Source organism: Manis pentadactyla, chromosome 5 (genome assembly GCF_030020395.1).
Source record: "Manis pentadactyla isolate mManPen7 chromosome 5, mManPen7.hap1, whole genome shotgun sequence".
In the NCBI taxonomy this organism is placed as follows: Eukaryota; Metazoa; Chordata; class Mammalia; order Pholidota; family Manidae; genus Manis; species Manis pentadactyla.
The window spans coordinates 177,708,229-177,735,872 of record NC_080023.1 but is presented as its reverse complement, the minus strand read 5'-3'; the positions used below and the strand labels follow the sequence as shown (position 1 = coordinate 177,735,872).

The 27,644-nt window shown below is 60.6% G+C and overlaps 4 protein-coding genes across 5 annotated transcripts; 3 read left to right on the top strand and 1 right to left on the bottom strand.

The window, feature by feature from the left end:
- The first annotated feature begins 80 nt into the window (after window positions 1-80).
- PTK6 (protein tyrosine kinase 6) lies at window positions 81-6,608 on the top strand. The gene is given in 12 exon segments (XM_036901709.2): window positions 81-491; window positions 494-596; window positions 1,477-1,547; window positions 1,550-1,607; window positions 1,931-2,040; window positions 2,043-2,077; window positions 2,573-2,615; window positions 2,618-2,700; window positions 2,834-3,023; window positions 4,126-4,304; window positions 5,253-5,419; window positions 5,552-6,608. Coding segments are annotated over 12 exon segments (1,470 nt in total). The 5' UTR covers window positions 81-271; the 3' UTR covers window positions 5,763-6,608.
- Window positions 6,609-6,763: 155 nt separating this feature from the next.
- PPDPF (pancreatic progenitor cell differentiation and proliferation factor) lies at window positions 6,764-8,353 on the bottom strand. The gene is made up of 5 exons (XM_036901708.2): window positions 8,198-8,353; window positions 7,655-7,734; window positions 7,392-7,469; window positions 7,212-7,308; window positions 6,764-7,136 (listed from the first exon to the last, which is right to left on the bottom strand). The coding sequence occupies exons 2-5, from the start codon at window positions 7,707-7,709 to the stop codon at window positions 7,022-7,024; spliced, it is 345 nt and encodes a 114-aa protein (XP_036757603.1). The 5' UTR covers window positions 7,710-7,734; window positions 8,198-8,353; the 3' UTR covers window positions 6,764-7,021.
- On the top strand, window positions 7,708-19,558 carry LOC130684004 (basic proline-rich protein-like). The gene is made up of 4 exons (XM_057503296.1): window positions 7,708-7,831; window positions 7,878-8,319; window positions 8,622-8,788; window positions 18,852-19,558. The coding sequence occupies exons 1-4, from the start codon at window positions 7,708-7,710 to the stop codon at window positions 19,556-19,558; spliced, it is 1,440 nt and encodes a 479-aa protein (XP_057359279.1).
- EEF1A2 (eukaryotic translation elongation factor 1 alpha 2) lies at window positions 19,041-27,644 on the top strand. 2 transcript variants are annotated; one of them, XM_036901706.2, is made up of 8 exons: window positions 19,041-19,181; window positions 20,443-20,667; window positions 22,339-22,518; window positions 22,975-23,271; window positions 24,308-24,458; window positions 25,462-25,718; window positions 26,429-26,663; window positions 27,252-27,644. In XM_036901706.2, exons 2-8 carry the CDS (start codon window positions 20,524-20,526, stop codon window positions 27,377-27,379), a joined length of 1,392 nt encoding a protein of 463 aa, XP_036757601.1. In that variant the 5' UTR covers window positions 19,041-19,181; window positions 20,443-20,523; the 3' UTR covers window positions 27,380-27,644. The 2 variants fall into 2 exon arrangements, with proteins under 2 accessions (XP_036757601.1, XP_057359152.1); XM_057503169.1 differs by lacking the exon at window positions 19,041-19,181 and adding an exon at window positions 19,335-19,356.

The window sequence follows — 27,644 nt, the reverse complement described above, 5'->3', positions numbered from 1 at the left end:
GGGTGGACCCCAGGCGGCCTGTCTGACTGGTTACCCCGTCCTCCCCACGGGGCTCAGGCCTGGCTATGTGGCTGGGGCACACAGTGGCTGCAGGTGGGCAGGAGTGGTGCCCAGGCTCACTGGGTCCTGGGCTGTGGGAGGTCAGGCACAGGCTGCCGGGTCCTCAGGGCAGAGCCAAGGGGCTTGGGGAGGCCGGGGATATCCACCCCACGTGTGGGCGGGGCTGGCCTGGCACCGCACCTTGTCACCAGGAAGTGGGCCTGCTCCTCTGATGGGCGGGGCTGGCCTGCCAGGGTTGGCCTTGCCCTCCCGCTGTACAGGGACAGGTAGCATGGCAGGCCAGGTGCTCCATCCTGCACCTGCATCCACCATGGTGTCCCAGGGCCACGCTCACCTGGGCCCCAAGTACGTGAGCCTCTGGGATTTCGAGGCCTGGACGGATGAGGAGCTGAGCTTCTGGACAGGGGACCTGTTCCACGTGGCCAGGAAGGAGGGGAGTGGTGGTGGGCCATGTGGCTGGATGCGGTGGGCAGGGCCCTGGCTGAAGGCTATGTGCCCCACAACTACCTGGCGGAGGAGACAGTGGAGTCTGAGCCGTAAGTGTCCCTCGACGCTGGGCCATGTGCCCTTGCCCCCTGGGCCCTGCAGCCCCTCAAGCTGAAGGGAGCCATCAGGACAGCTCTGTCCCTCTGCGACTGGGCCAGCCTCCGGGAGGCCGGGGAGGAGGGGGACCCATGGTTGGGGCTGGACCCCACCATCCTGGTTCTGGGAGAGCCAAAGGGCTTCCTCTGTGTGACATCTGGGACGGGGGCCTCAGAGGTGTGTGACCCCTCCCTCCCCTGGGCTCCCCCTCAGCCACTTTGTGGTGCCAGGACCCAGCGAGGGCTCAGCCATCTGCATAGGCTTTGGGGCGGCCAGCCGACAGTAGTGGGGTCTGCTCTGGGGTCTGCGGCAGGGACTGGGCCTTTTGGGGAGCAAAGCTTCACTCCCCTTCCAAACAACAGGAACCAGACATGTGACCTGGTTAGCCTGAGCGGGAGTCGTTGTCACACTGGGCCCCGTGTGGGCACAGCACCCCCACCCTGCTCCCATGGCTGCCCCGTGCTGGCAAGGCACCTGGCCTGACGAGCTCTGGGAACCTGCGGCCACAGGGCGAGCTGGCGCGGCACATCCGCGGAGGAGGCCCCAGCGGGAGGGCCCCGGGACCCTGTGCTGCCTGTGCCCCACAGAGGGGGACACCCCCGAAGCACAGTAGGGGGGTGCCTACTCCACCTTCTGGGTCACTAAGGCCATTCCTGATGTACAGATTTGGGGTCTACGCTGGGCAAAGAAGGGGCTTTGTGTCAGGGCAGCTTTGGGTCAGGGCTGGAAGCACTAGAAGGTGGAGGTCAGGTGAGGGGAGGGGATTCAGGGTGGGCAGTGCGGGGTCAGCACGGGGTCCACGAGGGCTCAGGATCATTCCTGCCCCTGCCCCAGGTGGTTCTTTGGCCACATATCCTGCTCAGAAGCCGGGCACCAGCTGCAGGCCCGTGGCAATGAGCCCGGAGCCCAATCGGGGGCAGCGGGAAGCCAGGCACTGACTACGTCCTCCCCAGCGCAGCTTCCCCGCCCCCCTGCCCCGTCTGCAGCCCTGCCCGCACCTGGCTTCAGGGTTCCTTGCCCCTAACCTCCCTGCATGATGAGAGCCTGGCCCCTGGCTGGTGTGGCTCCGACTGGCCGTGACATCCAGGACACACCCACCCTTCTCCGGGGAGCACGGACCCCTGCTAGTGGGCACAGACCGGCCCACCTGGGCAGCTTGTCCCAGAGCCCCCAGGTCTGGGTTTCCTGGTTCACCGTTGGGAGCGCCGCAGGGCAGGATGTGGGCATGGCACCTGCTCACGTGTGTCCCTCTCACTGCCCCCCATCCCCAAGCTCCCGTGTGCAACAGGCAGGCCGTGCGGCACTATGAGATCTGGCACTGTGCAGGCCGGCTGCACGCCGGCGAGGCTGTGTCCTTCCCCGGCTTGCCCGAGCCTGTGGAGCACAAGGCCCAGGGCCTGTCCATGGCCTGCGGCTGACCTTGCCCCGCGGGAAGGTAGGGCCACCCTGCCCCGCCTGCTCCTGCCCACCTGCAGCCCTCTCTTTTCAATGACACGACCTTCAGCTCATGCAGGGTGGGTATGGGAGACCCGGCCTGCGGACATTGGCCCCATAGATGTGGCAGGGAACACACCAGCCTTTGCTGGGCCACTCTCACCCCTGCGCCGGTGAGAGGTGAGCTGTGCTGTCAGGTCCTCAGTCTCTCTGGGGACAAGGACCATATGCCCCAACTAGCCCCCATGCAGTTTTGTCTAGAGGCACTTAGGCCAGTGCTGCTGGCCCAGAGCAGGAAGTGAGGGTGGTATTTGAAGGACACAGCAGGGACCACCGAGGCCGGGGGCAGCCCCTGGGACCCTCCCAGGCTGAAGGTTGCCCAAACTTGAGGACAGCTTGGGGACTTTGCCTGTGGGGTCAGAAGGGCAGTTCCTGGAAGATGGACTAGGTGATGGGGACAGCACCTCTGCCCTGCGTCCCCTGCCCGTCCCTCCAGCATGAGCCCAAGCCCCTGCCCCACTGTGACGACTGGGTGAGGCCTAAGAGTTCACGCTCTGTAGGAAGGGGGGGTCTAGTTACTTCGGGGAGGTCTTCGAGGGGCTCTGGAAAGACCAGGTCCGAGTGGCCCATTAAGGTGATTGCCCAGGCCGTGAGCTCTGCCTGACGCCACCCCTTCCCTCCAGCCCCACCAATGAAGATGCCTGGCCTCACCGGGAGCTGGATGTATGGGGGGGTAGTGGCCCGGCCTTCTCTACAGGCCACCCCATCGCGGCTGCTGCCCACAGCCAGCCTCCTGCACCAGCACACGCTGCAGGCGGAGATCCAGGCCATGAAGCAGCTTCGGCGTAAGCATGTCTTGGCACTGTAGGCCGTGGTGACTGTGGGGGACCCTGTGGACATCATCATGGAGCTCATGCCCAAGGGGAGCCTGCTGGAGCTGCTGCGGGGTGAGCAGGCCCTCAGACACCCAGGGTAAAGGGGACCCACGCTGACTGGAGGGGGAAGGAACAGGCACAAGGACAGAAAAAGGAGCCCAGACTACCCGAGTCGCTCCGTCACACACACACAGCAGCCAGGGAATTCTGCCTTTGCCAGCCCTTCCTGTTTGAGGAATGATTTGAAACACCTGTGATCCATGTGGCTTCTGTTCCCTGGAGGAATTCAGGCAAGTAGAGGTACATACCAATAAGCAAAGCCACTCAATTCCTATGCCACGTTAATAGGCTGTTTTGCTAAAGCACCAGGCCTAGCCTGCCCCTGCACCCGGAACACACAAGCATGGCTCTCACTTTTCTTGCCATCCCTCCTCCTGGTGTTTCAATGTACACGTATACACCCACCCACACCACGTGCATACATGCTCACAATGCAGGCACACCATCATGCACACTCACATGCTCACAATGCACTCGTATCATTGTGCACTCGCACACACATGCGTTTGTACATACACAGGATGTGTCTCATTGACTCTTAAACCTCATCACCTGTAGCAAGTCCCATTATTTGATTTAAAACCCAAAGACAATCTCTGCCTATTAGCTGAGGTGCCATTGCTTGCAGCTGCAGCCCAATTTGAGATGTTAGATTGGGAAGGAATGTACAATAGGTTAAGTGACATCCAGTACGTGTATGCGTCAATCTGAGCAAACATTTTTATATATGAATGTGTGGAATGCACCAAAGGTAAAATTTTTCACATTGCAAACAGCGTCCCATGCAATAAGCACTCTTCAAGAACGAGGGGTTTGGCGGCCAACATGTCACCTACATGTGCTGTGTCCAATTAGCCAGTTGCCTGATGAACCTTTCTGAGGTATTCAGTCATGTGAAGAAGGCTGTGATGGGCTTCTTTGTACTTTTATCTTTGAGTTCTTACCGCTTTAGTGTAGATTCCCAGGAGATTGTAGGGGTAAAGGGTACGTATGAATCGCGTTTGGGCTCTTGACAATTGCCTTCCTGAAGGGCTGCAGCCAGTCCACTGTTCAACCTTAAATCAGGTCAGCTGCCCTTTGCCCCAGAGGGCTTATCCCCCGGCTGGCCCTGCAGACTGTGATGAGAAAGCCCTGCCCATCTTGGAGCTGGTGGACATTGCATGGCAGGTGGCTGAGGGCATGTGCTACCTGGAATCACACAGTTATGTACACCGGGGCCTAGCAGCCAGGAACATCGTTGAAGGCGAGAACAGCATTTACACTGTCAGGGACTTTGGGCTGGCTGAGCTCAAGGTAGGGACCGAGGAGGTGTGGGGCTGTACGCAGGGCTTCCTCTGCGCAAGGAAGAGAGAAGGGAAGCTGCACGGCCAGAGGCAGGTCAGGTGTGCAGGAGGCAGGGCCAGCAGGCTCAGGGCTCCCATCCTCCCACCCCCCCTGCAGCTCCACCGGGGGAGGGGCCGATGTGGGGTCAGCTCAGGGCAAACTTTCCGGCAGCAAAACCCAGGTTTTTTTAATCACATAGTTTCCAAGCCAGGCGTGCCAAGCCCTGTGCACCCAGCACCAGCCACTGCCCCAGCGCCCACTGCCGCAGCGGGGAACCAAGCCAAGTGCACCTGTGTTCCCTGGGGACCAGTGAGCAGGGCCCTCGCCATTCACACTCGCAGCCCCCCACCCCGAGCTGCTTCCAGACCCTACCGAGTCTGAGGTCATGCCAGTGTGCCTGCCCGTGGGGGACAGTGCTCCCTGCCTGTCCTAACTGCCCCAGGGCTGCCTCCAGATTCAGTGGGGTGGGGCCTATTGGCAGGTTCATGGCACCTCCAGCTGATGGCCAGCGTCCAGGTCCCCTGGCTCACCAGGGTGCTGTTCTGACACTTCTAGAAGGGGCTCACAGCCATTTCCAGCCACCTGTTTTGGCACCTATGAGCCTTAAGTTGGCCCCATCTGTGCGCTCCCCTGCCATGGCAGTCACTCCCTAGTGGCATTCACACCGGCCCACCCTGGCATCCTCTGACATAACCCGGGAGGCCAGGCTTTCCTGACCCTGCCCCCCGCCCCCCCAATCTAACAGAAGTGGAGCCTGGGAGCCCAGGGCCTACCTGGCAGCACCTCTTTGGGGGCCCTGGGAGCAGCTGTGATGGGCACAGCGCCACAACAGCTGCATCAGGGCTGGTGCCCCGGGCATGCCCACGCTGCGGGGTGTGGGAGGGGTGCAGGCGGCCAGCACAGTGTGTCCAATTGCAGGAAGACATCTACCTTTGCTACGACCACAACGTACCCTACAAGTGGACTGCCCGGGAGGCACTCTCCTGAGCGCACTACTCCATCAAGTCTAACAGCTGGTCCTTTGGGGTTCTCCTCCATGAGATTTTCAGCAGGGGTCAGATACCCTATCCAGGGCTGAGCCCCTGGTGTCCTCCGCTGTGGGTAGGGCAGGAGGGAGCCATGGCCAGGATGTGGCACCTGCATCAGAGCGCTCAGGCTGCCTCCCAGCAGTCACGGTCCAGAGTGTAGAGCATGCTCCAAGCGTTCTGGGGGCCGAGGGACGGTGGGCTCCACGACCACGAGGCCTTCCTGAGGGTGGATGCCGGCTACCGCATGCCCTGCCCTGCGGAGTGCCCACCCACCGCATACACCGTACACAAGCTGATGCTCTCCTGCTGGCACAGGGACCCTGAGCAGAGGCCCTGCTTCAAAGCCCTGCAGGAGCAGCTCTCCAGCCTCACCAGGTACAGCCCACTTTGGGTGTGCTAATAAGCACGGCGCCTTTCCTACAGCTGCTGCAGAGGCAGCAGGGCCAGGCCCTGTGGAGAAGGGCCCGGGCAACCCTCTGCTTAACTGACAATTTGCCCAAGAAGACACCCACAGCTTCCAGAATCACGCTGGACCCCCTGGGAAGGCTCTTCAGGCCTCTCTGACCCGCCCCAACCTGGGGCAGAGGGAAGTGCACCTGCCATCTGTGGGCTCAGGCTGCCCCTTCCTAGTACCTGCTCCTGGACAGGCAGGCCCTTTCCAGCTGACCGACGCCAGCACACTCCAGGAGCTAACAGCTCCTTTCCACAGGGAATGAACCTGTTCCCAGGCCTGACCCTCCCTGCATCAAGGAGCATGGTGGGCACCTGAGTTTTGGCCCCTGCTTGGTTCCTGGACTTTGGGCAGGGGGCACAAAATCCTCACTCTGTAGAGACAGGGCCCCCGAGGCGGCCAGGGGATGGCGACCCGCCCTCCCTGGCTGCCGGGGGATTGTGCCCAAAGCTGGGCTGTGTTGGGAAGGCCCCTCACACCCCTCAGCCCGGGGCTGCAGACCTGCCCAGGTGTCCTACAAAGGCCTGGAAGAGGCCCCATTCTTTGGGAAGGTACGAGACAGTGTGGCCTAATACTCATCCCCATCAGCTGTCCCAAGCCAGCTGGGAGGGACGGCTTCATCAGGGCCTTCAAGTAGCAGCACGTTTCCCCAGCTGAGGCCTCCCAAACCCCATAGCCAGAGGCCCAACCTCCCGCAGGGGCCAAGGGCCGTCACTCACTGGTTGCCCTGGAGGCTTCTTGTCCAGCTTCTGGACCGTCTGCCTTCCCAGGCTCCCCAACAGCAAAAACTCCACTCCTCCCCAGGTGCCAGGTGCTGCACCTACCAGAGCATCTCACACATCTGAACCCGGGCCACACTTCAGGGTGGCCACTCAGCCAAGGGCCCCAGGAAGGCCACGGAAAATGGCAGCCCCGCCCCCCGGGGCACTCAGCTCACACACCACCAGGGGTGCTGGCTGCCTGGAGTTTATTTCCACATGGTGCAAGGCACACGGTCATGGGTTATCAGGAAGGCTCATGTGTGGCTTGGATAGTAAAAAGCAGGGTTCCCTTAACTTTCTTTTTGGTGTTTTGCTGTTCTGACATGAAAGGACCCCACTGCTGCAGCCTGCCTGGTCTACGGGGCGGGGCAGGGCTGGGGGGGGGGCGGCGGGCAGGGCTCTGGGGAGCCTAGCGCCTCCAGATGCCTGGTGGCTGGCGGTGGCCACTTAGGATGGGGCCCCCGTGTTGGCTTTGCTGGGCTGGCTGCCAGGCTGCTTCCTCGTGGCTTCCTGAACCAGGTCACAGGTGGTCAGGCCACTGGAGGACTGGGGAGACTCCGAGCTGGGGGAGAGTTTGCGGTCAGAGGCTACTTCCACCGGCCCCTGCCTCCCACCGGCCCCGGGAAGGTGGACTCACTGTTCTGGGGACTCCAACACGGTGGCCATGAATGGGAGAGTGGACTTCCCAAAAAAGAAGCTTGCCCACCAGTGACCCGGGTCAGCCTTGGGGAGACCTGAGAGAAGCAAAGTGGGCCGTGGTGCACTGCCTGCCCCTGGTGGGACCCCTGGACAAGAGGGGGCATGGACCTGCACTTACCGGGGTGGTGGGGGATGGCCTCCCCAGGATACTCGGCACTTCCGCAGGAGCTGTTACTGGAAGTGGAACCCAGGCGGCCTGGAGAGCATCAGGCAGACAGGGTCAGCTGCACAAGGGGCAGAGTCCCTGCCTGGCCCACGCACTGGCAGCACAGGGGCAGTGCCAAGCAGATGGGGGTTCTCAAGGCGCTGACACTACAAGCTGGGGCCGGGAGCCCTGTCTGGGGTCAGACCTGTCAGGGGGCGGGTAAGGGGCTTACTTACGCCGGTAATAGTCGTGGGTGGCCACGAGCGAGCCGCTGGAGGGGATGGCTGCCATGCTCCTGCTTGTGGCTGGTGGAAACCTGCGCACGCGGGGTCGGGAGCCCCTCTGGTCACCCGCTGCCCCTCGGGAAGAGCCTCCCCAGCCCGGTCGAGCTTCCTCCCGGGCCCCCGGGGACAGTGCCGTGCGCTCCGGGTCAGGAAGCGACGCTGGGTTTATTTACAGGGCGAGGCGGGGCTCCGGAACTCCCGGGCGCCATCGCCCGGCGGGGCGGGCGGCTCCAACCAGCCCGAACCGGCCGCGAGGGCGGAACAAAGGCGCTTTGTGCGCGGGGCAACCGGCCTGGGGTCCGAGAGCGGCCTGCCCGGCGCAGGCCGATGGCCAGCGAGCCTCGCGTCTGGGCCCCCGAACCCTGCTCCCGCCCAGCGCCCGGGCCCCGGCCCCTGCTCCGCGCCCGCCCCGAGCCCCCGCCTGGCCCGCTCGTCCCCCCGCCCGCCGGTCGGTGTGTCCGGCCAGCGGCCGCCCGTCCCCACTCGGGCACTCACCTCGGCGGCGACCCCTCGCGGGCCTCGGCGCACGGTCACGGCGGCGGGGACGGAGGCGCTAGATCACGGAACCCATTTGCAGCAGACACGGCGGGTGGCCGCTCCACGACCGCGAAGCGCGGGTGCGCAAGCGCGGGCACGCCTGTTTAAATAGCGGCACTGGCCCCGCCCCACCCGAGGCCACGCCCCTGCTCATGCTAGCCCCGCCCCCGCCTAGCAGGCAGGGCCGGGCCGCAGTCCCGCCCGCCGAGTCCGTCAGACCTGGGGCAGCGCTGGAAGCGCGTCTGGTCCTGGCCTGGCCTGGTCTGGCCCTGGAATGGTTAAATCCTAGGGCAGGGCCTATCCACCCACCTCCCCTACCCCGGAGGGTTCCCCATCCTGGAGCAAGGCGCCCCCCCATCCGTGGCCACGGGATGGTCCGCAGAAGATACTGGGCGTCCAGCACGCCGGCCCGGCGTCCGGTCCCTGCCGCCTTGCAGGGACCTCCCAGCGATGGGAAGCTGGAGAGCCCGCAGTGTCCGCTGGCCGCTGTGGAACCCACACCCCTTTTCCCCCAGCTCCAGTCTGCATCCTGCTGCTGGCAGGGTGCAGGTGGGGCACAGGGGAGAGGGTGTGGAAGGGACTCGGGAAGAGAGCTTATCTGAGTGGGTGGGGGTGCAGAGCTGCTGTAAGGGATGTTTCCAGTAGCTGGAGGTGGAGGCCCCCTGTCTTGGGCACCCCAGGATGTTCCTTCCAGGTGCCTGGGGCCGTGCCACGGCCTGGCCAGTCCCGAGGAGGACTTCCGGCCATGTGGAGATCAGCCTCCCCTACCTCCCCAGTCCCTCACGCAGGCCCGGAGCCCTGACCTTTCTCTGCAGGGGTGGGGTCTGCAGCCCTGGGAATCCCGCTCTTTGTATGCTAGGCCCTGGCTGGAAAGTTTCTTTCCCGGTGGTTGAGAGTCTCTGTGGGGACTTCAGGGAGAATCCCGGGGAAGGCCCCAAATCCTCCCTACCAGGGCCTCCACATCTTCAACCCCCTCAAGATCCAGCCATGATTCCTGGGCCCCAGTCCAGTTTTTCACTGGGCAGACTAGGAAACCAAGGTCCCAGGAGGGGAGGGGCCTGGCCACCCTGATAAAACCCTTTATCTGGCTGGGTGGGGGGTGGAGGCTGCCAGTCTTCAGACTGGCCTGTGTTGGGCAGTGGTGTGGCCGCTCAGTGCTGTTGTGCAAGAGCAGAGTGTCCAGGGGACCCAGGACAGGGAGGGGCAGTGACAGGACTTGTGGTGGGAGAGGTAGCTGGGCCTGCTCGCTGGGCGCTGAGTGGTCCCTGAGACGGTGGACGGCCCGTGCAGCAGGACAGCTCAGGCTTGTCTCACTCTGCAGGACCCTCAGCCTCAGGCGCTGCCCCGTCCCGTGTCCCTGTGGTCCGTGGCCCAGTGTGTGTCTGTCCTGGTATGCCCCTTGCATGTGCCTCCAACAGGACTGTAGTTTCAATGCCTGGGCAGAGAGCCCGGGGGCGGGGGAGCTGCCCAAGGCCTTGGACAGTTCCTATGGCCAGGAAGTGGGGTTTGAGGCAGGCAGTGAGGTGCCTGCTCTGAATCCTGGGCACAGTTGTTACTCAGGAGGAGTGAGGCAGGGGGGATGAGGGCAGGTGCCACCCTGGGGGGCTAGGGGGTGTGGCAATGTGAGCAGAAGTGTCCCAGCAGGCTGGTTGGGACCCCCGGGACAGACCCATCCCACAGGGGGCCTGAGCAGAGGGAGCTGGGACGTGGGGCTTCCCTGGAGAGCTTAGGGCCCCTGGGGACAGGAGGGTCAGGGGGCTTCTGCTGGGAGGGACTCGGGGCTGGAGGCTGTTACTGCCCTTGCTGCTGTGGCTTCTGGGTTGAGACCGTCTCTCAGCTCATCCAGAACTTGTGGGGAACCTACCATGTGCCAGGCAGTGTGGGCCTGGATGTGCAGAGGTGGGTGAGCGGGAGCCCCTGCCCTCAACAGGCTCGGCCCCCAGGAGCTGAGGGAGTGCTACTGGGGAGGCACAAAGGCTGGGGCTGGAGGAAGAAGCCTTTGTCCACTGGGCTATGTGTGTGGGAGGCTGAAGCCAGGTCCTGCCTCCTGGCGGGGAGCAGAGAACCAGGGGTCCATCCCAGTGAGTCCCCAGAAGTGGGTGCACAGTAATCACTGTGCAGCCTCACAGCTGCGGCGGCCCTCCTTCCACTGGGCTCACAAACAGTGCTGGGCCCCTGGGATGGCCCTGATGCCATCCAGATCTGCTCCCGTGGGGACCCAGGCCCTGTGCCTCCCTGGGGCTCCAGAGGCTGGCCCAGGCCTGGGCAGCAGTGGTGAAGGGATGGGGAGAAGGGAAGAGGGCCAGGCAGTTGGGGTCCTGACACCTGCCTCCAGCTCTCAAGATACCACCAGCATGCACCCCCAGGCAGCTGCAGGAGCCGTTCCTCTGTAGGTGATGTCACCGTCGACAGGAGATAACCTATCAGCTATATTCAATGGATGCTGATGATGTCAGGGTTGGGGGAGCATAGCCAGCAGCTATTGCTCCCACTGCATTACCTATAACATGGGAAAGGCCTAACTTGTGGGCTATTTTAAGGTGAAGACGCTTTGTGTGAATGCTTATACCATACCCAGCACATAGCAGGTGCTCAGTGAGTTAGATATGATCATTATTTATAGCACTTTTCACTACTGGAAATAACCTACTTTGTTTACTGTTGGTTAACAAAATCTAACAAAGTTCACATCTGTTCTGTCCTCATGGCCAAGGAAGGACCTGCCACGTTGCAGGCATTCAGTAAATGTATTTGCTGAAAGGGTGAATTACGTAATAAAAAATACTGCATGTTTCATCATGGAATGAGGGGTCAACAAACTCTGTCCAAAATGCAATTGTAGACCTGGAAAAACTGTCAGAAAGCTTCCGTGCTCTGGAATCCAACCCAAGGCATTCAGCAAACCGAAAAGCGTTTACTCATCAGAAACACTGAGCTTCAGGATAAAATTCAAAATTCCTCAGCATAAAAGCACCAGGAAACTCTCAGGCACAGGAAACCACCCTCAGCCGAATTATTTATGAATATTTTCTCCCATTCCCAGGTTGCCTTTTTGTTGCTGATAGTGTCCTTTGCTGTTCAGAAGCTGTTTGCTTTGATGTAGTCCCATTTGTTTGTTTTTGATTTTGTGTCCTTGTCCAAGGAGATGTGTTCAGAAAAAAAATGCTCATGTTTACGTTCAAGAGATTTTTATCTGTTTTCTTCTAAGAGTTTTATGGTTTCATGTTTCACATTTAGGTCTTTAATCCATTTCAAGTTTACTTTTGTATATGGAGTTAGGCAGTCATCCGGGTTCATTCATTTGCATGTAGCTGTCCCAACACCAGTTGTTGAAGATGCTGTCTTTTTCCCATTGTATATTCATGACTCCCTTATCATATGTTAATTGGCCATATATGTGTGGGTTTATATCTGGGCTCTCCATTCTGTTCCATTGATCTATGGGTCTGTTCTTGTGCCAGTACCAAATTGTTTTGATTATTGTAGCTTTGAAGTATAGCTTGAAATCAGGGAGCAAAACACCCTGGCTTTGTTTTTCTTTCTTAGGATAGAAGCAGAAATTTTTTAAAATGCCATTTATAATAGCTATCCTCTGCCCGTGAAACACTTAAGCATAAACCTAACAAAATATGTACAGGATTTTGTATGCTAAAAGTGAAATGCCAGTGAAAGAGATCAAAGAAAACTTAGTAAGTGGAGACTTAGCACAATACAGACATTGATTCCCTCCAAGTTGATGCACAGATCTGATGCAATTCCAATAAAAATCCCAGAAACATTTTTGAAGATACAAACAAGGAGACCCTAAAATTAATATGGAAAGCCAAATGACCTAAAAAATAGTATAGAGAAGATTTTTGAAAAATAGTATAGAGAAATGGCAAAACCTAAATCATTTTATTGAGGTAAAATTCCTGTAACATAAAACCATTTTAAAGTGTACAATTCAGTGGCAAACAGTTTCACAATGTTGTGCAACCGTCACCTCTAGAAAATGTCTAGTTCCAAAACATTTTCATCCTCCCAAAAGGAAACCCTGTTCCCATTAAGTGATTCCTCTCCTCTTCCCCTCAGCTCCTGGCAACCATTAATCACCTTTCTGTCTCTATGGATTTACCTATTCTGGCCATTTCATATAAATGAAATCATACGATATATGGTCTTTTGCATCTGGCTTCTTCCACTCAGTGTCATGTCCTTACGTGTCATCCGTGTATGGCAGCTGTCACAGTGTCCCTCTTTTTAAGGTGATATTCCACTGCATGTACCACAGTTGCTCCTCCACTCATGGGCCGATGAACACTTGGGTTCACTTCCACATTTTAACTATTGTGAATAAGCCTGCTGTGAACATGGGTGTACAGGTATCTGTGCAAGACCCTGCTTTTAATTCTTTTGGGGATGTACCCAGAATGGAACTGCTGGATCATATGGTAATTCCATTTTTAATGTTTTGGGGAATAGCCATACTGCTTTCTGTGATGGCTACTCCATTTTTACATTCCCACCAACAGGGCCTGAGGCTTCCTGTTTCTCCTCATTCCCATCAATGCTTTTATTTACTTTTTATAGTAGCTGTCCTGGTGGGTGTGAGGTTGGAGCTCATTGTAGTTCTGTTTTCATTTGCTAATGATCAGTGATGAGGAGCATCATTTCCTGTGCTTATTGGCCATTTGCATGTTTTCTTCAGAGAAATGTCTATTCAGACCTTTTGCCCATTTTTAAATCAGGTTGTCTGTTTTCTTGTTGGGTTTTAGGAGTTCTATATATATTCTGGATATTAATTCCTCATCAGATACATGATTTGCCAGTATTTTTTCCCATTTTGTGGTTTACCTTTTTACTTTGTTGATAGATAATAAGCACATGAAAAGTGCTCACCATCATGAGTTATTGGGGAAATGCGAGTCAAAACCACAATGAGATGCCATTTCACACCCACAGAATGACTGTAATAACAAGAACAGGCCACTAACAAATGCTGGTGAGGGATGCCCACGTTGCTGTGGGCACGCAAACTGGCGCCAGTACTCCAGAGCTTACTTTGGCAGAAGTTTAAGACGTTAAACATACACAGTCCCACTCCTGGGCATTTGTCCAGAAGAAGTTCAAAGTAACGTTCAAACAAAAACTTGTTGGCGAATGTCCGTGGCAGTTTTATTCATAAGTGCCCGAACTGGAAACAATTCAAATGTCATTCAGGGATGAATGGGTAAGCAAACTGTGGTCTGTCCAGTCACTGATGGAAAGGAATGATCTAGGCAACAGGCTGGATGGATCTCAAGGGTATTGTGTGCATGAAAGCAGCCACGCCCGGATCATGACACGCTGTTCGCAACTGACGCGGTCCTCAAGATGCAGCCATGGTGATGGAGAGCAGACCGGCAGTTGCTGGGGTGACAGGAAAGTTTGAGAGTAAGGGACAGCGGAGGGGGTGCTTTTAGGGGTGCGACGGTCTGTGTCCTGATTGGTGGGCTGCAGGAGTCTGTATGTGTGCTAACATTCTTAGAATTGTACACCTTCCAAAAAGTCAATTCTGTGTGTTCACGTGGGGTCCCCTCTGGACAGTGGTGGGCCACCCTCGGCTCGTGGAGGCTGCCACAGTTCCCTGACACACGGCCCCTCCGGCTTCCTCACACCCTGGGAGCTCACTTCTTCAAGGCCAGCAGGAGCATTGCTCACTCCAGTCAGCCAAGACACGGTCTTAAATGACCTATCAACTGAGGTCACCACCTTTGTCATGTTCTGCTGGCTGGACGCGAGCCACAGGTCCCCCTGCCCTCAAGGGGAAGAGATTATTCTAGGCATGACTCCTTCGGGTGAATCTGCCGTAGAATGAGATGGAACAAAAATACTGGAAGATGAAGGTGCTGGGAAGCACTGGCATTGGGCCAGCAGACTGCAGAGATCTTACTTTTTTAGGCAAAAAGACCGCAGCCTACAGGGAGACCTATTCCAGCCCAGCTAGGAAAGGTCAGAACCGAGTCCCATGAAGAGCTGGGGAGCTGACACCGACAGTGGGGCTTGGGAGGCACTTTGCACATTCCGTGGATTGACACTAACCAAGAGTGACACCGAGCCCTCGCAGGCCTGAGGCAGAGTGACTGCTGAGACAGGAGCCCGCAGCCTTCAGAGGGAGAGGGACACAGTCCAGAGTCTACGGACAGTGTTCAGCCCCAAATCACTCGATACGCAAAGAAATAAGATGTCCTCAGTCAAGGAAAGAAGGCAGTCCTCAATTTCATCTCGACTGAAATTCGCCACTGCCTGCCCTGCAAATGGATGTACTTACTCAGTGTAAAGGAAAAGTGCGTGAAGTGACTCTGTCTGTCATCACAGAGCAGGAATTGAAGGGTGAATTTAGAGCCAAGAGGTGGAAACGAATGACGGGCACAGTGCCCCATGGCTCACGGCCCTACCCCTATGGTGCAGGCCCAGCAGGGCAGCCTACAAAGCAGCATGCACAGGGGCCTGTGGCAGCTTTATTTGCAGCAGCTCAAAACTGGACGGAGCCCTGCGCTGCAGTGACGATGAAATGACCAGCGTGGACGGCCTCGGCCTGCTCTCCTCGCGATCTGGTCCCTGTGCAGTCTGTGCACTTCTCCCAGGTTAAGGACAAGGTGGGGCCCTCTGCCCTCGGGCCCCTGGGCCTTGTGGGATGGGAGGGTCTTTCCTGGGACGGTGGAGGCACTAGGCCCTCGCCACTGAAAGTCCCCCAGCTCATCCCTAAGACCCCTGAGGTCTCTTGTTGCTGAAGCAGGTTGTTCCCAGCTGCCCAGCTGAGGGAGGCTCTGTTCTAGGAGGGGAAACACCTGGTCGCTAATGAGCTCCAGGTTCCCTGGCAAATCCCACCCAGAGATGCCCCCAGCCTGGGGAGGAGAGGCTGACCAGCACTGGGCCTCCCCCACCCCCCAAGGGCAGGCCTCAGGAGGCAGTGCTGCCTCCCATTAGTTCCCAGGGGAGCCTGGTCCGGCTGTGGTGGGAGAAACCACATCGGTGCTGTGGTGAGTGCAGCCTCCCCACCTTCCGCCGGCTCCACAGAAGGCCAGCTGGGATGGGCAGGGGGCCTGCAGACCATCCCCAGCTTCTCTGTCTCTGTGCCCCACCACAGGGGCTTCCCCTCCTGGGTTAGAGATGCTGGCCCCTCCTCTGGACTCTCCGGTTGCCCCTAACCTGTAATGGACTGAACGGAGAAACCTGCCACCCCTTGTCCTGGTGCCAGGCTGGAGCCCCGACTCTAGGTGGCCCAAGGCACAGAGCCCCTTCCCTGGTACCTCAGGAGGTCAAGGCTGCTGGCAGCTCTGGGCTCAGGGCTTGTGTGGGCAGAGGTCTGGCCCTCGTGTTGGGGGCGAGGGCCCTCCCAAGCACAGGTGCCACTAACAGGGCTCCTGGGGAGAGAAAGCCTTCGAGGGAGGGGCCTGCAAGCTGCCCAGCTTTCACCATGGCAACGGCTCCCGTGAGCAGCTGCAGGTGCCCTGGGGCCAGAGTCTCTGGTGGGGTGGGGGTGGGGGGCAGTGCCCTGCCCCCTCTCAGGGCTTCCCTGGCGGACTCAGGTCACCTCCCAGACATGCTGGATGTGGTGGGGTGGCATGTTTGAGGGCTTGGATTGTGCAGTGAGTCACCCCAACTCCCCACTTCACTTGGCCAGAGACTGAGCACAGGACTGGTGCTGGAATGGCCCTTGGCTGGCCTTGGGGTACGGCTGCTGTGCATGTGCCCCATAGGCCCCCTGCCCGGTAACACTTCTCTGATTTAGAGGCCATGACCTTGCTTTTCTGGGGGAAGGTCCGCAGCCAAGAGCTCCTCTTTGCCATGGATACCACTTAATTTGCAGCCTCAGGGGCAGCTCAGTTCCCGGCATACAGGCCTGGCGACTGGGGGTTGGTGCTGTCCAGGTCCTGCTGCCCAGGTAGACTGGGAGACAAGATTGGATAGACCCACACACCGATGCCCTGGAGTCCAAGGGCAGCCTGTGGCCCATGGTCTGAGACACCCCAAGGCCGGAGAGCACCCTCGGCTGTGCCCCGTGGCCTCAGTCCTGCCGCCGAGCTGCTGTCTGGGTCCAGTGGGTCGCTGGCCCCCGGTGCTCAGGCAGCAGTGCCTTGGCTTTGGCCCCACAGGAGGGCACCGGCACAGGTGGCTAGTTGTGCATTCACAGGTTATTATTAACTGGCAGTGACATCACCAGCAGCCAATGGGAGGCTGTTTTATTTCCAGGGCTGACAGCTTGATAATGGTTAATTTTAGCTGGATCTTCTTTCCCCAGGCTGTGAAACCCCAGCTAGCAAGAGAGGGGGCTGCTTGTGTCTCCCCAAGCAGCTTGTGCTGGGCCTGGGGGCTAAGGGGCTGGTACCCCTCCCTCCTGTCCCACTCCCCAGAATGTGTGAGGCGGCACCAGGCTGGCAGCTGAAGCCCCTTCTGGCTCTTTCCTCCCCACTTACACCCTTGGCTGCTATGGGGCCACTGCGAGCAGTGGCTCAGATTTGGGAGCCAGAGGGCTGACCTGGAGGGCGGGTGTGACCTAGGCGGGCTTCTTTCTGGAAGGAACCCTGGCCTGGCTCAGGCCCTCCAGGCTGACTGCAAGCTCGGGCCCTCCTTTCTGTGTGACCTTGGGCACCATGGTTTGCCTCTCTGTGCCCAGGTGGCTCTTGGTCCTGGGGCTGTACTCTGTGAACTCACAAAGCTGGCACCTGTGGCTGTTTAGGACTTAGTAGTAGTAAGTGCTGTCAGTCGTTAGTAGTTGGTAAGTAGTTATTTGGTACTAAGCAGCTGTGGTTTGTATTTGTTTGGCACTGCTGGAGTGTTGTTATTCAGCGCTATAATCTTACTTAGTGTCATTACCCATGAGTGCCAAGTGTGTCCAGGTGGCTGAGTGGCCCCACAGTACAGCCCAGCTGAGTGGGGACACGGAGGCCCTTTGGTGAAACCACCAGAGATCACCCCAGAGACCAGGGTGGGTCTTTCCTGGGCAGCGGACCCCCTGGGAGGAGTGGCCACTGCTCTGGGCAGTGAGGCCTCTCAGCACAGGCCAGCCCCTGCCATAGGCGCCCAGTGCTATTTCACTGCAGCTGGCTGGCAGCTGTGGGTAAGCCAGGAGTGGAGGGGCGCGGCCCAGACTGTGGAGGGTATCTGACAAACACTCTGAGGCCATAGGCAGCCCAGGATGCTGGCTGCTGGTCCCTTGTGGGGATTTGGGGTGGGCCTCCTGCCCCGTTGGTCTGGCCCAGTGCGGCCAAGCAGTGTCTCCCAAATCCCGCCTAACCTTCAGGCAGGAGGGGACACATTAAATATAGAGACCAGCTGGGCGGGAGGTCGGGGGGTGTTCATTCCTTGCCAGGCATTTATTTTTAATTCCTGGCGCCTGTTTGCTGGTATCAGCGGCACTGGGAAGCGCCCAGTCATCCGTGAGCCCCTCCCTGCCCCAGGAGTCCCTCTGCCTGTGAGCACCAACCTCAGTGTCCTGGGGCAGACCCTGTTCCCTGCCTGAGAGATCCTCCCCCCAAGCCAGTGAGACCCGCTTGGACCCCAACCACTGCCCCATGGCCCCCTTGACTTCTGAGCTGCTGGGTCCCATCCGTGGGGGCCCCCGGGGCCATGGCCTCAGCCGAAGGAGCTGAGCACTGGGCCTCTGCTTTCACCCACTCAACACACAATTCTTGAGATCCTGCCCGACCTTCTCCCACACCCTTCAGTCACAAAAATCAATAGGACGCTCGTGTCTTCTGGATCCAAGCCAGATGGAGAGACAGCCATTGGGAGTTGTGACAACGGGCAAAGTGACAGGGCGGGAGTCCCGGAAAGAGGCCCGAACTGTCTCCACATGACCCCGGGCCATTCCCTTCCTTAGAAGCCGTTTGGCCTTTACCCTGGTCTCCCCAGGACCCTCAGGGACCTCTGCTTCCGACAGAAGGGCCCGTCTATGACCCGACACTCGGACCCCACCAGTCTGATTGCTTGGGGAGGCCGTGCGGGGGGGCCTCAGCCTGGAACTCTGGTTGCTGATTGGCACACTGCTTCCCAGGGAACCCAGCCCACAGGTGCACACACGGCAGACTTCAGAGGTATCAGTGGGCTCTGGGGGGCAGACTTCGGGCATTCCCTGCACAGACAGGGGCCAAGGGTGGAAAATGGTCCTTTCGGGGGCTTCAGAGGAAGGGTGGCCTTTGATGGAGCCTCAGGCCACTTGACCAAACTGAGGGGACCCTGGTGGCACCGTTCCTGGGCTGCACCACGGGGGAGCCTGGCTGTGGGGGCCTGTGGGGGAGCCCATGTGGCAAGCACATGGGGCAGGGGGCCTGGAAGCAGGCAGATTCTGGGGTCCCACCGGGAGGGCCTGCGCACCCTGGCCACAACCTGGGCGTCCTGGCTGCAGGACGGAGCTTCATTTGCCCACCGAGAACAGGCAGAGGCCAGGCCTCAGGCCGACCCCACAGCCCCTAAGGCTGCGGCCTGGCCCGCCCCGCCCCGCCCCCACCTGCCTTGAGTCCCTGCAGATCGGCCCCACCCCAGGGAAGCCTCTTTCCCCGGAGGGCCTTTCTGTCCCGGCCTCCTTCCGTCTCCCCTCTCGGTGTGCTGCGCCCGGCGTCTCCGTCTCCGCTTGCTGCGTCCTCAGCCTTGGGCCGTTCCTCTGCGGGCGCCTTTCTCCCTCCCTGCGCCCCCGCCGCCGGCCGTCGTCCCTCCGCGCGCCCCCTTCCCGTGCCTGCGCGCCTTTGTGGCTGCGTCCCTCGCGGCATCCTCCCCCGCGCCCGCGGCCCCGTGTCCCTGCACCCCTCGCGTCCCGCCCCCGGCCGCGCCCGCGCCCCTCCCCCGCCGGTACCGCATTGCCGTACTGCAGGGGCGCAGTGCATTGCGCCCGCGCCGTCAGTAGGTGGACCCCCTCCTGCAGAGATAAAACCGCCGGCGCCGGCGCCGCCAGTCCCTCTGGCTGAGACCTCGGCTCGGGGTAAGGACGCTTGGCCTCGGGGCCCCCCGCCCCGGCCCCCAGCTTTCCGCAGCGGGTCCCCTCCCCGGGGGCAGGTCCTGGACGCAGAGAGGAGCTGGGGCCCGGCGCCTGGCGAGGCTGCGCTGCTGGCCGCGGGGATCCGCCGCCCACCCCGGGCGCCCGGACCGGCGCTGGGGTCGGTCCTTGCGGGCGGCGGGGAGGAGGGTGGGAGCCCCGCGGCGCTTGTTTACGAGGCGGCGGCCGTCGCTGCTAGCCGTGACCTTGGGACCGCCCGGGGCCCCGCGGGGTTGGGGCAGGGTCTTCAGTGCTGGCGGCTGGTGGGGGTCGGGCCACTGGGGGTGCCCTGGCGACGGAGGCAGTGGAGGGGGTGGCCGTGAGACCTGGGGGCCGTCGACATCCCGCCCCCATCCCATGGCGTCCTGCCGGCGTTGGCACCCTAGGGTGTGAGATGGTGCCTGCTTCCCATCCCCCAGTCGCTTGTTTCCTCCTGGGCTGTCTAGGCTTCTCCTTTGACCTCCAGGAGGGGGCAAGGGCTGTGACCCAGGGTCCTGACCAGGAGAGAGAGGGTCCCACTCTAGCATCACCAGGCTGAGGGCATCTCTGTCTGGCACCTGCTAAGCTTGGCTGCTTGGGTCGGATTTTCTCTCCTCTGGACAGAGCAGGGACCCCCATCTCCCCACCCTACTGTCTGCCCCCTGCCCAGACTGGGGGAGGACCCGAGCTATTCTGGGCCCCTGATCTAGGCGCCATCCCCCACGGGAGCTCTGGCCCAGCCTGTCTTTCCTGGTGCCAGCCTGTTAGGCTTGGAGGAGAGGAAGATGGTGCCCTCCCTGCTTGAGACGGGGAATGAGGGGCCCTGGCTGCCTCTCCACCATGGCACCTCTGTGGGGGTGGGGTACAGCATCCCAGCCCAGGAACAAGCATCGGGGACAGGGTGTTGGAGAGCAGGGTGGGGTGACTCATCGCCAGGCTCCTGCCTGGTCATGGGCTCACCCAGCCTGGTGTTTCTCTGTCTCCAGATGGGAGTAAGCTCCTTCACTGGGGGAGCGCTGTGGGCCAACACTCAGACATCTATGCAGACTGGACCCTTTGGGCTTGCCACCTGGCTTGACGTACCAGGTGCAGGCTGGAGGGCCTTTTCCCTTACTGCAGAATGTGGGGACTGGGCCCTGGCCTTAGGGCCCTGTCTGTGGGCAGGGGGTGTCTTTGCTGGGCTTCCTTGGAGGTCCTCCATCACCCGTACCCCCGCCCTGACCCACAGAAGCACTGTTCGGCATCCTCGCCCTGTGCCAGAGCCCCCCCAGCCCCCGTCGTGCCAGCCCCTCCCCACACCCCGGGCAGAATGGGCAAGGAGAAGACCCACATCAACATCGTGGTCATTGGTCACGTGGACTCGGGCAAGTCCACCACCACAGGCCACCTCATCTATAAATGTGGGGGCATCGACAAGAGGACCATCGAGAAGTTTGAGAAGGAGGCAGCCGAGGTGAGCGGGCGGCGGGTGGGGAGGAGGCTCCCGCTTTGCCCCTGCCTGAGGACAGGTTCCCGTCAGGTGACCGGGCTGGGATGCCCCTGACCTGTGTGCGTGGCTCAGCTTACCTCCTCCAGGCCAGGGGGTGAGGGTCCTGCAGGAGGAGTATCTCAGAGGGTCCAGAGACGGGGCGGTGAGTGGGGAGCAGGGGTGGGGCCTCTCTCTGAGGATGTGTTCGGTGGGGCGGTGGGGTGGCATGATGGATTGCCCTGGTGGGGGGAGTGGCCCGGAGGCAGCATGTCTGCTCGGCAGGGGCCCGCGGCAGGCTCCGGAACACACTGCACTGGAGAGCCCTGAAGCCTGTCTTTGGGCCTGAAGCAGGGACCCTCACCACCCCACCCCACTGCCTGAGGTCTGGGACTGGAGGTGTCACTGCCCTCCCTTGTCCCAGGGCTGGGCCGAGACTCAGGGCGGCTATTAATAGCTGAGTGATGGGCACCCAGCCCGTCATCTCCATTTTCTCGTGCTGGGCTGGGGAGGTTGCTTGTCCAGGGGGTGCCCTTGGGGATTCCTGGCTGGCGGGTATGGACGGGTCCCTTTGCTGGCCTCTCCCCTCTCTCAAGTGGCTGAGACCTGTGCTGGGAGGTGTCCACGGAGTGGGGCTTTACTTTCTATGACCACTCCCCGAACCCCGAGCTCTTGGAGAAGCCCCCTTGCGGGAGGCTATGGACACTCTCACCCAGATGACAGAGGGACTGGGCCAGGGTCCTGGGGGCCAGCTGCTGGCCTGAGCTGAACCTGCCTGAGGAAAGTGCCTCTCCCTCCAGGCCTGGGCCCAGACGCTGCATCACTCCTTCCCTGCGGGGCTGGCCCTAGTGGGAGGCTGCCAGGGAGTCTGGTTCAGGTCTAGCTGGGTCCATCTGGGTGGCCCCTTCTGGGTGGGCAGCTTCCCTGGAGAGCAGGGCCCTGTCTGTGCACGGCCCTGGCCGGGAGCTTTGCCCACTGTGCAGAGACCCCCGTGCTGCCCTGACCACAGACCTGGCCTGGGGCCTGGGGGTCTCGCTGGACCCTCAGCACAGGTGTTTGCAGAGAGCAGCCTGGCCTTGCTTCCCCTGCTCAGGTTGGGGAATAAAGGGGAGGAGGAGCCTCAGAGCTACTTGGAAGGCTTGGCTGGCTCTAGAAAGAGCTGGAAAGCCAAGTTCTTCCTTGTGACCTCATCCGATTTCTTTCTTTTTTCACCTAAAAAAAAAAAAAAAGAAATCCCAGAGGGTTGTCAGCCAGCGAGTGATAAAATGCAGTGGCGCTGTCAGCCTCGGAGTGATGCCGGCATCTGGGGAGGGTCCCCGGCTTCAGATAAAGAGGAGCCCTCAGCCAGGGGGAGGGTTTCAATGTGAGGCTGCCCCGCTCCGAGGCAGCTCCCAGGCCCATGCACCACCTGCTGGTGGACGTGGGAGTTGCGCCCATTTAAATAGCAGCGACCGTCCCTGGGGAGAGGGACGGGCAGGGCAGGACCCAGTCTGAGTGTCCCTTAGAGGCCCCTGCGCCTGCATCCCTCGTTCCAGAGATGGGTCCGGAGTCCCAGGGTCCCATCAGGGAGGCTCTCTGCTGTGACATGCTGCTCTCTGGGGGACCCGCAGGCCGGGCGCCGGGTCCGGGTCTACCCTGAGCCATGCCCCACCCCTCCAGATGGGGAAGGGCTCCTTCAAGTACGCCTGGGTGCTGGATAAGCTGAAGGCCGAGCGGGAGCGCGGCATCACCATCGACATCTCCCTCTGGAAGTTCGAGACCACCAAGTACTATATCACCATCATTGATGCTCCAGGCCACCGAGACTTCATCAAGAACATGATCACCGGCACGTCCCAGGTGAGCCGAATGCCAGGGCCATGGGGCACAGGGCGTGGGGCACAGGGGGTGGGGCCTGGGCCCTAGAGTCTGGGAGAGGGGGTAGGTGGGTCTCCTCTGGTCCTCACCAGGGCACAAGGCCCCCCACCTTTCTTACCACTTGCCAAGCCTGTCACAGAGCCCCCCCCCACCAAGAATTTATTCAATGCCCCAGCATCTCAGGCATGCAGGGTGCCCATTAGCACAGCCAGCCATTGTTAGGGCAACCTTTGCACATAGAGGCCAGGATGGGGACACCAAGATGTGGGCAGAAATGCAGACAGACAAGCAGACGTCACCAGGGTGTTCACACAGACAGAGGGATGAGTTCCCACCACTGCTCCTAAGGTCGAGACCCCCTAGGCCCCAGGCCCCTGCCCGCTGTCCAGAGGGGCCTGGGCATATGGCAGGCATGATGGCATCTGGCTTGCTGGGCAGGCGGACTGCGCTGTGCTGATCGTGGCGGCAGGAGTTGGCGAGTTCGAGGCGGGCATCTCTAAGAACGGGCAGACACGGGAGCATGCGCTGCTGGCCTACACGCTGGGCGTGAAGCAGCTCGTGGTAGGGGTCAACAAGATGGACTCCACAGAGCCTGCCTACAGTGAGAGGCGCTACGACGAGATCGTCAAGGAGGTCAGCGCCTACATCAAGAAGATCGGCTACAACCCGGCCACCGTGCCCTTCGTGCCCATCTCGGGTTGGCACGGTGACAACATGCTGGAGCCCTCTCCCAATGTGAGTCCTGGAGCCCTGGGTCGTGGATCAGGCCACGTTGGAACTGGCCGCAGGGTCAGAGGGCCTTTTCTGGGCTCCCCTCAGCCTTGCTGCTGGGGCATCAGCGCCCTGTGGGTGTCCTGGGGAGGAGCCCTGGCTTCCTCAGGATCGGGGCTTTGTCCCTCAGCAGGCCCGCAGAGGCCTCGGAGTCCCCTCTCTGGCCAGGACACTTCCTCCAGGTCAACAATGCAGGGCAGCGGCTGTGGGGGCTCAGGCCATGTGCCCCACTCCCAGGAACTGTGCCGTAGAGAGCTGGTTTTCATTTCCCTGGGGCCTGGAGTGGGGCAGGCACTGGGCAGGGCTGAGGGCTGGCTCTCTGCGGTCAGTCGGGAAACTTGTGGCTCAGGCAGCCTGCATCTCAGGGAGCCTGGGGGGAGAGTGAAGGGGGACGGAGCCCAGAGCTTTGTGCTCTGGGGACACAGCTGGGAGCCTGCTCCCACTTGCTGGACTGCGTGTTTGCGTGTTGTTGGGTGGACTCGGTGGGTGATGGGTGCGCAGGCTGTGCCGTCACCCTCCTGGGGAGACTGACAGGACACCCCCACCCCCGAATGTCCCACTCTAGACCTGCTGGCACAGGGATTCATATGTTGATCTGGGCTGTCTGGAGGCCATGGTCTCTTGGCACGGACCTGGGACCCAGTGCCTCTGGCCCTGTCCAGGGCTCTAAGGGCCAGGGCCCTGGGGGCTGTAGAGTGGGGACGGGCTTGGGAGCGTCATGCCATCCTGTCTGAGCCCGTCTGCTCAGTCTGGGCTGAGGAGCGGCTTTGCTTCTTGCCTGTCTCCCCTTCCCAGGGTCTCTGTGCTGCTGCAGTGTGAACTCAGGTGAGGGAGGGCACAGCTGCTCAGTATCCTGATGGGCAGGAAAGTGACTTAGTGTGGGCAGTGTTGTGGGGCAGGTGGGACTCCTCCACCACGAGTCCTGGAGAGCCCTGGGGAGGCCATGTGGGCCCAGTAGGTGGGCTCTACCTCCTGCGGGTGCCTTCTCCCCCCCTTCCAGATGCCATGGTTCAAGGGCTGGAAAGTGGAGCGCAAGGAAGGGAATGCCAGTGGCGTGTCCCTGCTGGAGGCCCTGGACACAATCCTGCCCCCCACACGCCCCACGGACAAGCCCCTACGCCTGCCGCTGCAGGACGTGTACAAGATTGGTGGTGAGTAAGGGCGGGTGCACAGCCCACCCTGCCAGCTCTGCCCCTTACACCCCTATCCTGAGACCAGGTTCCCCAACAAGGAGCTCCTAGGCCTGGCGATTTCTGCCTCTCCCCAATGCTGCATACTTTGTGGGCAACCGTGCATCCATTCCCCAGTCCCCCATCCACCCATCCATCTGTCTGTCCATCCATCATCCTCCTTTCCACCCCGACACATCTGTCTGACTGTCCAGCATTTGCCAGGGTTGTCTTTTCTCCAAGTAAGTGCTCAGTCCCATGCCAGGACCTGGTGGCACAAGGTCGACCCCTCTCCCTGGGGGTCCCAGTCTTGTGGGAGACATGATCCACTCCAGGAATGAGAAACGGTATTTGTTAGATGATGCAGAAACTACAAAAAAGTGTGAGACCCATGAGGGGCAAGGGGGACTCCCAGTTGAGGGACTGTGGCCAGAGACGTCAGGAACCTGTGTGCAGGGTGGGGGTGTCACATCCATGCAGCATAGAGAACAGCCGCAGCCTCAGACTGTCATACAAATGCCACACGAGGCTCCATCACAGTCAGGAAGATGGGGGTGGAACCACTTCCACACCCTGGGGGACACCAAATGCCTGCAGGGCAGCCCCCCAATGTAAGCAGATCCAGGAGAAATTCTGGGGCACCAGCCTTGGGGAGCCCTCTGGGAAGGCAGCCGCATCCAAGCCCGGCTGAGCAACCCTGGTGGCTGGTCCTCCACCTGTACTCACACTGCTGCCTCATGGGGTCTCTCCTTGCCCGTCTCCACCTCCTCTGCCCCTGGGTTCCTTGCGTTCCCGGGACCTTTCTCTGGCTCAGTCCCTTTTCTCCATGGGGTCCACTCCTGTCTGGACCTCTCAGTGTCCGCTTTGTCCGGGCCACCCTGTCCCCTCACTCCTTCCATGTGGCCATGCCCCCCACCTGCCAGGGAGGAGCAGGGGCACCCCCTTGGCTCCCGCCTGCTCCTCACAATCCCCTTCCTTTACCCAGGCATTGGCACTGTGCCTGTGGGCAGAGTGGAGACCGGCATCCTCCGGCCGGGCATGGTGGTGACCTTTGCGCCCGTGAACATCACCACAGAGGTAAAGTCCGTGGAGATGCACCACGAGGCCCTGAGCGAGGCCCTGCCGGGAGACAATGTCGGCTTCAATGTGAAGAACGTGTCGGTCAAAGACATCCGCAGAGGCAACGTGTGTGGGGACAGCAAGTCCGACCCGCCCCAGGAGGCTGCCCAGTTCACCTCCCAGGTGGGCGGCTGCATGGTGGCCAGGCGGCCTGTTCCTGCCGGGGTGGTAAACGGGGCTGGCCTCTGTGAAGTAGCTGCCTGGGGCCAGCTGAGCACGCGACGGCCCTCAGCCTGGCGCCGAGGAGGACTCAGACCCCTCCTTTACAAATGAAGCCAGCAAGGCCTGCCAGGGTGGGGCCAGGGCTGAGGGCACACACCAGGAGAGCAGAGGCCTGGCGAGGCCCTGGCTCTGCCAGACTCATTGAGGTCCCACTTTGGACTTGAAGATGCTTTGGTTAATTTATTACCAGAGGTGTCTCTGTAATACCTGTATTCCCTACATTTTCAGTGCATGCCCTCTGATCACCTCTTCAGATGACAAGTTTTAAAAGTTGGCTTTAATGAGATGTAATTGAATGTCATGACGCACCTACAATTTAAGCATTCCCCTGCCTCCACTCTGGCCAGGGCTGATAGCGCAGGCTCTGCCTGCAGTTCCCCTTAAACAGGGCACTTGGTTGTTTATCTCTTGTGGTTTGCCAAATGCTTAATGAGGACCCCGGGGTCCAGGTCTGGGAGGTGGGCTCCCCACAGCATGGCCTTTCTCCATGCCAGCACTCTGGGCCCCAGGGACCCGGGAGGCGGACCTCTGTGACAGGAGCTTCCCCACCTTTGGTGCCCCCAGGGCCCACCCTGTGCACACCTAATGGCCTCACACAGCTGTGCTTACAGGTCATTATCCTGAACCACCCGGGGCAGATCAGCGCCGGCTACTCGCCCGTCATTGACTGCCACACAGCCCACATCGCCTGCAAGTTTGCCGAGCTGAAGGAGAAGATTGACCGGCGCTCTGGCAAGAAGCTGGAGGACAACCCCAAGTCCCTGAAGTCGGGCGATGCGGCCATTGTGGAGATGGTCCCGGGAAAGCCTATGTGTGTGGAGAGCTTCTCCCAGTACCCACCTCTTGGTGAGCTGGGCGGTCCAGGGAGGTGCAGCCCCGACTGAGGGCCCAGCACTGCCTTGTGGGGGGCAGGAGAGGGGGAGTGCCTTGCTTTGCTGAACTTAGAGCTTAGCCAGAGGCCCATGGCCTCTGTCTCATGGAGCACAAGTGGCCCCACTGGGCAGGCCTGGGATGGCATTGCCCTTGGCCCCTACCTGACTCACCCCAGGCCCATAGCTCGTCTGGCAGCAGAATTAGGTTTGACTGCCCAGCCCCAACTGGCCTGCCCCGCAGATACCCATAGGATGCCCCCTAGACATATATGGAGAGCTGCCTCACGCAGTGTTGCTGGCCACCGTCGTAACAGCTGAAAGGCGGACTCGGGCCGGGCGTGTCCAGAGGCCAGTTCACTGGCCATTTAGTTCCCAAGAACTTGGGCGAGTGCTACGTGCAGTCGTCCCTGCCACCCAAGAGCTTTCCAGACACCGCTGTTTTAGCGCCCCACGCTCCACGGGCTGGGGAACAGGCGGGAGAGCTGAGGACCCGCGAGGATGCTGCGGGCGCGAGTGCGCACGCGCGCTGCGTCCGGCCGGCCCTCACGCCCCCTCCCCGCAGGCCGCTTCGCCGTGCGGGACATGCGGCAGACGGTGGCCGTGGGCGTCATCAAGAACGTGGAGAAGAAGAGCGGCGGCGCCGGCAAGGTCACCAAGTCGGCGCAGAAGGCGCAGAAGGCGGGCAAGTGAAGCGCGGGCGCCCGCGGCGCGACCCTCCCCGGCGGCGCCGCGCCCCCGCCCCCGCCCCGCCCCCCGCCCGGCGCCCCGCGCCCCCGCCAGGCGCACGTTTGCACCTCCGCGTGCAGGAGGCTCTCGGTCAGCGACTGGATGCTCGCCATCAAGGTCCAGTGGAAGTTCTTCAAGAGGAAAAGCGCCCCCGCCGCCGCCCCGGCTTCCGTGTCCAGCCCCCGCCGCGCTCAGTGCCCGTTTTACCAATAAACCGAGCGACCCCAGA